Source organism: Apodemus sylvaticus, chromosome 8 (genome assembly GCF_947179515.1).
Source record: "Apodemus sylvaticus chromosome 8, mApoSyl1.1, whole genome shotgun sequence".
NCBI classification, from domain to species: Eukaryota; Metazoa; Chordata; class Mammalia; order Rodentia; family Muridae; genus Apodemus; species Apodemus sylvaticus.
In genome coordinates this window covers 110,873,197-110,886,685 of record NC_067479.1, presented here as the reverse complement: position 1 = coordinate 110,886,685, position 13,489 = coordinate 110,873,197, and the positions used below count along the sequence as shown (strand labels likewise).

At 42.5% G+C, this 13,489-nt stretch overlaps 1 protein-coding gene across 2 annotated transcripts in view; it reads right to left on the bottom strand.

Moving 5' to 3' along the window:
* Ptprg (protein tyrosine phosphatase receptor type G) overlaps window positions 1-13,489 on the bottom strand; it is a 680,693-nt gene that overhangs the window by 33,537 nt on the left and 633,667 nt on the right. For both annotated transcript variants that reach the window (XM_052190336.1, XM_052190337.1), the window contains one exon: window positions 5,985-6,076. In XM_052190336.1, coding sequence (XP_052046296.1) covers window positions 5,985-6,076 — 92 coding nt within the window. The remainder of the gene's footprint in view (window positions 1-5,984; window positions 6,077-13,489) is intronic.

The window sequence follows — 13,489 nt, the reverse complement described above, 5'->3', positions numbered from 1 at the left end:
TCCACAGAGAGCGCCTCTGGGGTAAGATAACAGGTAAAAAGGGTTGTGATCTTTTCAAGGTATTGTGATTACTGACTCCCAATACCTGGAAGCCTGTGTTCGGTTTTTCATAACTGTAGATCTCCCCAGCTGTCCCTGAGGAGAAGACCCATAGGCCTCAACAGGAACCATCTCTTTGGGAGTGTTTTTAGTGATTCTCACCTGTTTCCTACCCCTGCGAAATGTGATAAATTCTGCTATCTTCTGTCCTAGTCTAGTTTATAACTTAGTTTTGGAAACAGTGGTTTAAAGGGCCACGGGGTTGCCTTTGGCTCTTTTCTCTAAAATGAAAAAAAAAAGTAAGTATACAAGATCGAGAGTCTACGATCTCAACAGTGGCCAAAACACAGCAGTGCTAATTATATTTGGGAATACTGGGACTTGCTTTTTGGAATTGCTATAAAAGCTTGAGGGCAGTTTAAGGCAGAACATTCACAAGTGGGTTTGCATCCTGAATAGCATCAATTCTCTCTGCACGCAAACCCCAGAGGGAAGTCAACAGCCTGTTGCTGCCGGGTGAGAGCCATCCTTTCTGGCAGGTACACTTTAAGGCTGACATGGACAGATATTTCATACTGAGATCTTAGCCTTGAGTTCTTTAGTTTGAGATTGACTGTCTATTGATTTTTCTTCTCTCCCCTGCTCTATGGATCTGACTACCCTAGCCATGGTCAGAGCTGGGCCTCTGTTACAATACACTGCAGTTGACTAGGGATGCATTTGAAAAGCACATTTGAGGCAGCCAATCGAATTTTGTTTTGTTTTGTTTTTTTAAAACCCTTGGTCTGAGGTGTTGTCTCTATTGCATGTTTCCAATTATGTGAATGACATAAAATAAAGATTCGTAAGTAATCCTAGGTCTGCTTTTATTAGAACCTGTGGATTTGGCTAAGGCCTTCCTATTTTGATTTATGGATAATAATGCCACCTATGAGTCCTTGCAGTGTGGCCTGGCTGATTCAGCTGCTGATAATATCATGTGATCCTCTCTACCAGAACTGGCATTTCAAAGCTAGTGTGATTTTAATAGGTGCTTCATCCTTTTAATGTGACCCTGGCCAATGGTATGTGCACAGGAAACATACCTCCTTAGTTAGTACTTTGACAAGAATGTTAAGATTAAGCTTGTTTGTATTTTATTGTCTATATAACAAATCTAGAATTCTAACAGTGGATATTCTGAATATTGACAGATATGCACCCACAGGGGAGGCTAAGAGGAAACAGTGGGCTTGTGTAAATTCTATCATTTGCTATTGGCAGAATTCTTGGGAGATGTACTGGGCTGAATCTCCTCCTTGGAGTTGTTGAGGGGAAAGGCCATCTAGAGGGCATGGGAAGGCTTGCCAGCCTGCCTTTCTGTGTCACCATCCAAACAAATGCTACCTAATATCTATCAGATAACCCAACAAAGAACTCCGGAAGAAAATCCTTTGGACCCAGCGTGTTAAGGGGACTAGCCTCCAGACAGTGCAATCCATTATTAGGTCGTGACTAGTCCAGAGCTGTTACAATCCAACAGAGAGCTGGTCCTCAACAGAGGTTTGCTAAGCCGTGCTGTCACCATCTTGTCCTTGGCCATTAAATCTGACTTTCTTTCAATGTAGGAACCTGTTGAATTCCTTTGCCGCCCTTTCACCCTTTCTACCAGTTCCTGTTCCCCTCCTAGCCTTAAATCTGTGTTCTTTACACAGGCAGCATGTCTCCCCTTCACCACCATCTCTCCACACTCACTATCCAAATCCATGGTCTTTGCTCCCAGTCCCTTCCTACCATTCCACAGCTGGTCTACATAATAAAAGTTTTTCCAGGCACAGTGTCATAAAGTTTAATAAAATTGCCCAAACCCTTTTATAAAAGACTTTACTTAAACAGTTTTCTTGATAAGGATTTAAAACACATTTCTTAGCTAGGTGGTGGTGACACACAACCCTAATCCCAGCACTAGGGAGGCAGAGGTAGGTGGATCTCTGAGTTTGAGGCCAGACTGGTCTGCGCAGTGAATTCCAGGAGAGCTAGGGCTACACATAAAAACCTTGTCTTGAGAAACCGAACCAAACCAATGAACCAAACACACGTTTCTTTAACATTCAAGACCAAATACGCCCCCCCAGAGTCAGCTTCTGCTACTCAGTCTTTGTGGAGTATGACACCTCCTTCTAGGGATTTCCCTGTTCCACATCAGCAGCAGTCACTAAAGTCTCCATTCGTGACACAAAACAATTGCGCATGGGCTGAGGAGGACAAGCGTTATGTTCTTGATTTAAGATGAACAACCACTCCACACGTAGCTCAGCAGCTAATCAGAGCAGAGCCCATCCCCAAAGGACTGTGGCAACGGCCATGGGCCTCTGGCCTCATCTCAAACTTCTGATCCCTCTAACCCCTGTGTATCAGCCAGCACTGTACTTTAAGAAGCCTTCTGCTTTATGATTGTGGATGCAGGGGAAGAGATTTCTGATATTAAAACAAAAACAAAAACAAAATCAAGCCATTCTGGAAAAGCCGCTCTCCTGGAAGCCCGGTGAACAAGTCAGTTCAGGTAGCCAGGAGAACAGAACCAGGAGACATTAGTCTAAGACAAGGCACACTACGATTTTCATGGGCTGGAGAATCTTTGAGAGGTATAATGTCCCCATCTTGGGAGACTGTTCACAATTTATCTGGCAAAGATGAAACGCTGGTTTTCAGCTTCACCTCTAGACAAAGACTCAAAGTTACTCAAGGGGCCTGTTGCTCCCCTCCCCCAGCAACAGCATCCTTAAAATATGACAGTTACTCAGTCCATTTATTTATTTATTTTTTTAAATCCCAGGATTCAAAACCAAATGAGGCAAGGAGAACCGGCCCTGAAATAGCCAGTCAAAACTCACAGGGCCTTTCCAGACATACCTGGGTAGCCTCAGGAAGTGCTAGAGCAGGTTTGTTTGAGCCCATTTCCTTTTCATTTCTCTCTGGTCTCCTCCCGGCCCCACCAAATGGAACTGTTGTAATCATCTCTGCACCTTACACACAGACAAGGACTAGCTGGCGCTCACTCATTGTACCTCGCCTCACTAACCCTGAGACTGAGCAGCATTCTCACAAAGATCAGTGACGTTTTAACTGGAGGCTTCTGCTCAGATGCTGAGGAGGCTTTCTGTAAGCCACATTTGAGGCTAAAAGGGTTGTGTAACAGAAAGATCATGTACTCCTTACCTACACAGTTAGGAGAGACCCCCAAACACCTCCATCCTTACCTACACAGGTAGGAGAGGCCCCCAAACACCTCCATCCTTATCTACACAGGTAGGAGAGGCCCCCAAACACCTCCATCCTTACCTACACAGGTAGGAGAGGCCCCCAAACACCTCCATCCTTACCTACACAGGTAGGAGAGGCCCCCAAACACCTCCATCCTTACCTACACAGGTAGGAGAGGCCCCCAAACACCTCCATCCTTACCTACACAGGTAGGAGAGGCCCCCAACACCTTGGTCTTATTTTATTTTTTGCCAAGGCTCAGATAAATGGCGGTCAAGGGGAACCTTGTTTCCTTTCCTTGACTCCAGCTCACTCCAGGACACTACTTTCCTGAGTCTGGAAGCCACTGGAGTGTGACAGCAATGGTCTCAACCCCCTGCTGCTGCCATTTCAAAACCTGGCCACTTAAGATCTTAGTTTTTGGATGGATAAAGTTTTTCGACTTTACAGTGAGGTCATTGAAAAATGAGATCAAAGAAATGAGTAACGTAACACACTGTGCTAGGTGAGTGCTGGTCGTGGTTGTTCCTCACAGAGAATGGAGAGGCTGATGAGCTTATACTCTCTGACCATAATACTGGGTTCATGTTAATTACTTACTTATTCTTCCTATTACACAAAATCTCTTTTTGGCCTTTCCTTCCATGGTCAGTTGTTACCTCTGTTTATAAAATAGCTTTATTCTCTCACATGGCTTGTTACCACCTTTTCCCTTTAGCAAAGTTACTAAAATGGAGAATGCTTTTGTTTAAAAATCCTTCAAAGCTTTGGTAAATTTTAAAGGTCACAGTATATCAGGTTTCATCATACTCTGCCCTCTGTCACTGCTTTACTAGTTTTTTTCCAGAAGAATTCTTCTGATTGAAGTAACTCAGCTTTCAATTTCCCCAGGTGGCGTCAGGAGCCGCTAATGGAGGTATAGTGGCTGCTTCTGCTCACTTCCCCAGCCAGCGTGCATTAAGACCAGCTCACGGTACGGATTCTAGGTGCTTAAACTGTTAACCCACAGTATTAATATTTCTAGGATAGAAATAGGGCACAAATAAATGCCCAGGATTTGTTCCCAGGCATGATTTTGATACAGCAAAGCCCATCTTTAAGTCAGATCAAGTATACAGAGGTGTAGCTGATTATTTTGAATAATTAAATGGTGTCAAAACCAGCTGTGATGAATAGCACTGGGGTCTCAAATCATAAATAATTGAGAAACCGGAGTTGCATTTGATCATCCTGATCAAATTCTGTTCTCTAGAGGATAAATGTTTGTCCTGAATACCATCAACATTGTTAAATGCCTCAATACTGTTGCTCAGTCATCCAGCCAACAGCCAATTGAACTCAATCACTCTAACAGAACACACATTTGCTGCCCTCATGAATACAAAATGTTTGACTTAAGCCATGTTCTTTGTCATAGAACAGGCACCTTTTGAGGTCAGCATACAATAGCAGCATTAAATACTTGACAAGCATTTGCTCATTCCACAAAAGCCAAGTTCTTTCTTTCTGCCACCCTTGCTATCACTGTTTCCAATAAAAACCCAACCCAAACCAAACAACAAAACAAAAACAGCACAAAACTAACCACAAAAGAACCTCAGAGAAAAACTTAATTTAACCTGGGATGTCAATATAACTGCTGTTCTGATGGCCCTTGGGGATTCCAAATTTGCATAGAGACAGGGGCTCTGGTCCCATTTTTCTCATTGTTCACACAAGATTATTGCACCTCAGAGCCATATGTCCCCTTCAGGGTCCCCAAGTGCCGACTCCCCATTCTTTTATTTGAGCCCCATATCCAAGAGATGGGGTGAGAAAAGACCCTTACCATCATTCCCATTACACTGTAGAAATGGGAAGAGAGGCCCAGTCACCCCTCGAGCTAGAAGACAGCCGAGCTGTCATGAAAGCAGGCCCTGCTCCCTGCACACGGGCCCTGCTGCCAGGGATGTGCTTCAGTGAAGAAAAGGGCAGTCTGTTTAATAGCTCTTCATTGACACCCTGTCACTGCTGAACTGGCACAGGACCCAGAGCTGGCAGCGAGGGACCCGCCACTTCTCTACCTTGTTTCCTACACACCAGCTCTTAAAATTAGAAGGCTGTGTTAACCCACATCGCCTCTCCAAGGATTAATACTCACGAAAACAACAACAGTCAATTAATAATTAATCCAGCACTTTCTAGATGTTTATTTTTTAACCTAACAACTTTATACTGTGGGTGACATTAGCACCATTTTTAAGGATGAGGAAACTGCAGATCAGAGATGAAGTAATTGGCCCAAGAACTTAGGAAGCTCACTTCTGGCAGAACTAGCACTCTCTCTGATGCCAAACCTCCTGTCTCTATGATACCATGTACATCCCAGAAATGACATGGAATCAGGGAGCTTGGCAGTGCCACTGTGTTCCTCCTTAGGTTTAAGAGCCAGAAGACCCAACCTCATTGACCATCCTTCCCTCAGCCAGTACGCCTGGCCCTCCACAGACTCGCACGTGCAGCACACTCGAAGCCAACTCCCTCTCTCTGGATCTTCTTGGGGAAGAAATGTTTACAAGAACATCAGTAAAAGGAGAAAGGCATCTCTACTTGGCAGAGTTATTGTCCTGAGAGGCTTAGAATAAATGAAGTTCACACTTTCAAAAATCCTTATGAGATAAAAATAAGCTTTCTAGAAATTAGTTTCCAGTTTTGAGACATACCTCAAAATCTTCCGAGAACCCATGCTGGCTATTGGAGTAGAGCTCACCGATGTGTTTACCAAATTGTTTGACAGGAATGGCTTCCATGTCATCTGGAGGAATGAGAGAATACTCGGGGTCACACAGAATACACCCATAAAACAAGTGGCATTTAGAAAGCAAATCCAACTCAAATATTTGCCAAAAAATGATAAAATTCTATCAAGTGAAATAGGTTTCTGAGGAAAAGGTCTTAGACTTGATTTTACACCAAGGTCTAGTTAGGACTTTGAATTGCTTACCAGCAGGCTAAATAAAACGTTTCAAAAACCACACACTTACCTTTCTGCTTTTATTCTGAAGACAACTTATACGGTTAAGGGAACACATCATACTCCTAGCTACAATTCTTGTTTTTACCAAGGGAACTACTCATTTGCCAGGAAGCTTTGCTAGTTCATGTGTTTTCAAATGTTCAATTATTATTCAATGGCTGGGGCTTGAAACAGCACCTAAGTTTACTCAAAGTCTCTGGAGTCTACGTAATTTTTCCCCACTCAGATAGACGCCCTTGTAACAGCTGTACAAAAACCATCTATCTTTAAGTGTTCGGCAATTTAGTCCATGGCAGCTGTGTCTATATGGTGCCAAATAATCAGTTAACTGGATTTTTGGGGGTGGCGCTGATGACAACCTAGGTGTAGATTCTGGAATGCTCCACATACCCCAGTTTATTTCGTCACTTTGAAAGGAGCCTAGTGGATGTTTTAAGCTTATTGATAGAGAGCCAGTCTGATATCTGTTTCTGCTAAATGGCCACACCCACCCCCTCCCTGCCACTCGGAACTAACTCCTCCTCCTCCCTCAGCCCTCCCCCACAAATATTTCCTTTAAAAAATACTCGGCTGAATTTGAGATAAACAACAGACATGACATTTACTTTATTCAGAGTGAAAGATCTTTGGCAAACGCACAAACATCTAAACTGCCGCAGATGCTTTTCTTAGCAAAGGGTATGAAGATCTGTATGTGTAAACGAGGTCCTACTTTGGCAAGAATTTTATAGATGCAGGCCTGACAATCTGATTTCTCTTCATCTGGTGACAGTTAACATTGACTCTGTCATTCTTTCCCCACTTCCTTTTGAGAGAGCAATGCTCTAGGGTGGCTTTTTGCATCTATTGACATTTTCAAACTTGAATCATTCTTCAGTGGAAAATAGCAACTCTTACACTTTGTTTAAGAAAGGTGATTTATATGTCCATAATCTAAGTCACTCAGCATCGAAACATTATTTAAACAGAATTGCTGGTATTCCTCAAGCACAGATTCTCTCCGTGTGAACAATTAAAACCCTAATTGCTTTAATAGTAAACTTTATGAAAAAAAATTGCCAAGTTATTTACAAATATTTCAGGATTGAATATGTTCATGAATATGCAATCACTTTGTACGCCCAAGAAATCTATAGCTCCCATGATCTAACCAGCATTAGCAAGCCATGAAGAGCCAAAATGTTTGCCCAGAATATTTAGCAGAATGCTATTCAAGAAAAGTTTCCAAAATTATCTGATCACTTAAGATGTTTAGAAGTAAGTGAATTTTGTAACAAGAGTCATATGGCAATGAAGGGTCCTCAGGCTGACTGAAAAAAGGATTAATATGCACAAAGTTGGGGAAATCTCAAAAACCTAAGTGTCCAAGGATAAACACATCTTTGGACTTTTTAACAGTTCTCAAGGACAGAGCAGCACAGTTAATAATTGGGTGACACCAATATTTTATTCTATGATCACTGTTTGGAATTTCTAAGTCCCAGAAATTTATGGCCCTGGGATGAAAGACATGGAGCTTGGTTCAAAATGGGGGAAAAATGTTACATTCAGTTATTTTATGGGTAAAAGGTTTTCAGGACATCAAAATGCTAAAGTTTTTAAACCATAGCATTTTGAAGGACACAGCCTATGGCAAGTCCTGAAAAGAAATGCTTTCAAGTTCATAGTAAACTCTCTTTCTTCTAGAGTGTGATCAACTACAAAAATCAAACTGCTTGTTAACCCATGATGATATGCAGTAAACCTAAGTAGCACTCAGTATGGTCACCATGGAAACATATGATGCACTATATCTTTCATTTGCATTTTCATCCAAGGAAATTAAGCCATACCCAATCCATATCCTCTGGATTCCTGGGAACCATCAAAACCATCATTGGAGAACTACATGGGCAGATGTGCACACAGAGCCATGCTTAGACTACTACCAACTGCTCACACAACACACCACTGGTCCTTCACTTGAGGTAAGTACTGCAGGGGTCATATATCTTTTCTGTCATAAGATAAACATAACACACAATTACTGAGAAGCTCTGGTCAACTATTTCTCAGATAATTTTTCTAGTAAGTTTCTCAATGACTTTGAACAGTACTACAGGCGTGGCCTGCTCAGTTTTGACCTGGAGAGATCCTACTTGGTGTAGGAAAATGTCCATCTACAAGATGTTGTTTCTTCCTAAAAAGTTCGATTACAGATAAAGGCAGAACTAATTAATGACCACTGCTTTGCAAACACCCACTATGTATGAAACAGTGCCCTGGTATAGGTAATACAGGCCTTGTCCTTCTACAAGAAGACAATTTCCTAAAGATGGACTGAAGGATGGATGGTGTTCTGGTTTGGTTTCCCATTGCTGTGATGCAATACTCCGGCTAAAGGCATCTTGGAGAGGAAAGGAAGGAGGCTGAGTCAGGAGCTCAAGAGGGAGCCTGGAGCAGAACTCGGGAAGAAGCGCTTCTTACTAGTTTGCTCCAGGTTTTATTACACCACCAAGGCCCACTAGCCTAGTGGATGGTGCCACCCGCCTCCAGTGGGCTGAGGCCTCTGACATCATGCTTCACAGATGCACCCATAGACTCATCAAGCAATTCCTCAACTGAGGGTCCCCCTTTGTGTGGCACAGAAAGTTGGGTGTTGTTCCACAAGTGTGTTCCAACTCTGGGAAAGCCTTTATGTCCCACAGTGGGTAATAGCTGTATAAATCACTGACTGGGCACCAGGGACCAGAAGATGAAGATGAAGATGGTGCCCATTCATGGGCAACATTTGTGTCAGAACTCAAATCCAAATAAGTGAGGGGATAAAAACAGGATGCGATCTGCATATTGGACACTGTTGTTGGCATCAACATGTTGGGTGTGATTGGGAAACCAGTGATGGAGGTAGTAGTTGTAGAAGCAGGAAGCAGAGGGGTAGGCTAAATTGAAGGTGTGCTTGTGTCAACGCCAGTCTTAGGAGTCAATGACTAGGATAGACAGGGAAATAGTATAAAGATGGAGTTAGTATAATTTAAAGAGAGCCTTCATTAAGCCTGTCCTGGTTGCCAAAGCCTATGATGACACTTTAAATGCACTCTTCTTTACAAGATTCAGGTGTAGGGAAATCTCCTTGTGATGCACGTAAGGACACTTGAGGCCACTTATCTAAAGTGAATGGCTGAGCTGAGAGCTGGCCAAGTCAGAGCCTGGGCTGCTATGTCCTGTCTTAATTCTTAAAGTTAGAGGAGGTTAAAGGAAGAACATGGCATTGAGCAGAATGATACATAACGGTCACTCTGTGCCAGGGTTCTCATTTGCAGAATTTTCTGCTATAGAAGATGTGTTAGGTGAAAATGAGGCTACCTCATGTTATCACTAAAGCCCTTGATTATAAAAATAAAAATGTCTGATATACTCGGCTAGGAATCAGAATCCGAAGTGTGAACTTCTGTTATCAAATACGATCCTTCATTCTTAGCTCCAAAGGTTTAGCTTTCTGTGATGAGAATCACACCATGAAAATGGCGGTCCTTTCATGTGGGCTAACCCACCAGGAAACCTCCTCTTAATCTCTTAGTGTTGGAGGTGCCAACACGCGGCATGAGATGGTGAAGGGAAGAAAGCAACTTTTCCCCAGAAGAAGGCATCAAAGCTTAGATAATGGTGAGCTCACATGCCATTGCTAGGAGTGATCAGATACCAATGCATCTGAACAGAAAGAAAATCCCCTTCACAGATCCACAGTAAGTCCTTGCATCTTTAGACTGATAAGCAGCAAATCACCAATACCTTAGGCTTCACCAACCTACTCTATGCATTCTAGATTGACTGTCTCTTTTAATCTTAAGGAAAATCTGATAAAAAGAGAAGAAGTTAACTTTCTTGCTGTTATCTGTGGTTTGACACCAGAGAGGAAACAAAGTCAAAGGCTATCCCCAACTGCAGCTCCATACCCAGCCATGAGAAGAATCATTCTTTTTATCAGCCCTGTCTAATCAACAGCTTCTATCAATCAGGCGTGTATGCTCAACAGCATGAGCAGGAAAGCCAGAGCCATGTTGCCTGGCCCGTGGCTGCCTCTCCTGTCTGGGGGAAATGGCAGGGATAATGATGTCTAGCTCACTGGGCGCTACCAGAAATATCAAGTGAGGACTTGAATAGCTGTGAGGTGTCACTAAGTACTACTTGCTCTCTCTGTACCATATAACCCAGGGGAGAAATCACATGATCTAGAGAAATGAAGGCACCTGCCCAGTGTCCATCAGTCGTCTGCTGGGACCAGGCTGTTTCCAGAGCCATGTTCCTTCTTAGTACAGACCTGACATTTAAACATATTTTTCACATAACAAAAGAATCAAAATGATACGCCTGCTTCACTGCCTGAAAAGCTTACATTGGATCACTGGTCACCTTGCTGATGCAAAGGTGCTAGCTGCTGAACTCACTGGATAACAATCTGTTCAAGGAAATATCCCTCTTCCTGATTTGGGAAGTGGCTGGGCATGTATATGAATAAAGAGCATTAAGATTTCAGACGTCCTTAGGTCACCCACTTTTTAAAATAATTTCTTGTACGAGATTCTCTTAACTCTCAGCAAATTTTTAAACCTTACCCCAAATTCCAGTCAACTCCATCTCCAGGCAGGGAGAGCATACACAGTCTAGTACAGGACTCCACTTACACTGCTATGGATCAAATGCTTCCCTGTCTCCCCACTGGACAGGGCCTGGCCCTGAGAAGCACATCTCTAGTGGATAGTCCTCAATCCCAAGAGTCTAGCTCCCTGCTAACTGCCTGTCTAGCCTCCCAGAGTCCAATTTCAGGCCTCCAGGTTTAGTCCATGTCAACTTAGGAAGATGAAATAAACACAAAAGAAAAGAACACTATCAAGCTTGTAGTTCTCAAGTTAGAGCACAATAAATAGATTTGTGTCTCAATCAGACTTGGGATGTAGGGAATGTTAGGAGATGAGAGTGTTTTATTTCCTGACATAAAAGAAATCTTCTGACACAATGAAGTCAATGGAGAAAGGGGTTCATTATAGTCAAAAGGCCAATGAATCACCTTTGGAGATAATCTTTGTATAAATAAAACATGCCAACAAGGTTGACTAAATCCCAAGGGTTGTAAACAGCATGTACAAACCCTTTTATACACTGGCACCCAGCTGAAGCTGGTGATCTTCAAATTATTAGGCTGTATTTTAACTACTGGGAAGGGGTGAATCATTTTTGGATTCCTAGGCTACGGGTAGCCCCCACATTTTCTTAGGTTTCTAATTTCTAGAGAAAACGTTTTTAAGGACATTTGGTTTTGACATGTCACACAGCTCTATATATCTTCCAGTGTTTTCTTTTAGCACGTTACTTTTAAGAACTAACTTTTAATTTTAAAAAGTATATCTGCAAAGGAAGTCTAAAACAATGATATACTATAGTAAATACAAACTTGATATAATAGACACTGCTAATGCTTTATTAATAACTAATGAAAATTTTATTCACATTTGTTGTTTCAAAAGAATAGCATCTGGCAAGGAGTACAGTTCATTGGCAGGATGTTTGCCTAGGAGATTCCTGGCATCTCAGATACATACATATGTATGCATATACATACATGCAAGCATGCATATTTACATATATATGCATATGCATATACATGTGTACATGCATTATATACATACACACATTCATATAAATATTCACTTACATTCATACTTACACATACACATACATACATACATACATACATACATACAAAGAGTCCTTCCACATGTTTGGTTATTTTGTTACTTTAAATATCAACATTGTGTGGTACTGAGACTGTACCATGGGCTTCAGGAATGTGGGTAAGCATTCTACCCAAGAGTAACATGCCCGAAATTAGTCTTACTGTGGTGCTTTGGGTGCTGTGTAGTACAGGTTAGCCTTAAACTCATGAGCCTCTTCTTGTGGATCTTGATTGGTGGAATTCCAGGAATGTTCTAGCATATCCAGTAGCCATACTTTTAAAAGTGCAATATGTACCATTAATAATAACATGGTTCTAGCAGGCTTGTTTCAAAACTTGTTTTAAAAGCCTAATAGATTTAAAAGACAGAAACTCTGTCCCTACATTAATATCTTGTAAGATACTAAGTATTCGCAGTGACTGAATGCTGGACTGTCATATTCAATCAGGCTTTATACGCCATCATAACAAGAAACTGGTAACCACAGAACATTTGGTTTTGAAAACCCAACAGTGAAAAATTGGAGGCAACTTCTTCCCATACTTCTGGGGCTTTCACACTTTAGCTAGCCCACCCCCCCCACCGGCCCCATACACCACACACACACACACACTCACACATACACTCACACACACATACACACATACACCACACACACTCTCACACACACATACACACTCACACACACTCACACACACATACACACACACTCATACACACACACTCACACACACACTCACACGGCATTTGCTGTAGTAATGTGGAAAATGCTCTTGTAGTTGGAGTCCTAGCATGCCGACCCTGACTAACCTCATCCATTTCAGCCATCTTCAGTTTATACTGTCAGCAAGCTAGGTAAGATCCCAACACAAAGAAAACCATGCAGTCAAAGAGCTGCCTTTGGGACAAGTGTGCAATGCAGTAATTAAATAGGTCACCAACAAGGCAGAAAACATTCCAAAGCAGCTTCTGGTATAAGAAGGTAAGTGGAGGCAGCACTGTGGTGGCGTCTTGAGAGGATTCTCCTGAACGGAGGTCCTAACACTCGAAGAAACAGCAGTGTTCACACTGCATGCACAGCAGTTCACACTGTGGGTGTGGTTTACACCAGAGCGAAGTTTAACAGAGAGCCAGACAACAGTGGCTCTTCCTGGACACGGGCTTTACCGGTGCAGTGACATACCCTAGGTAGCCCGGGGGAAGCGGGTGTACACATCTCTCCTGTGAGGCCCAGGAAGCCCGAAGGTCCTCTCTGCTGCTTCCTCATTAGGGTGCAGCTCCTCCTCCAAAGATCAATGTTACTAGGAGGAACCCAGGGTGTCAGAGAACCTGTCCCCACCCACACTAAACTCCTTAGCTGCCTATCTAGCAGGAACCAGCGAGGCCATTCTATTACCTTTCCGGTTCTTCGACAACTTTTAGTGAGAAAAGGCTGCCTAGAATACAGCAAATTCTAGCAATATCTAATGACAGCTTT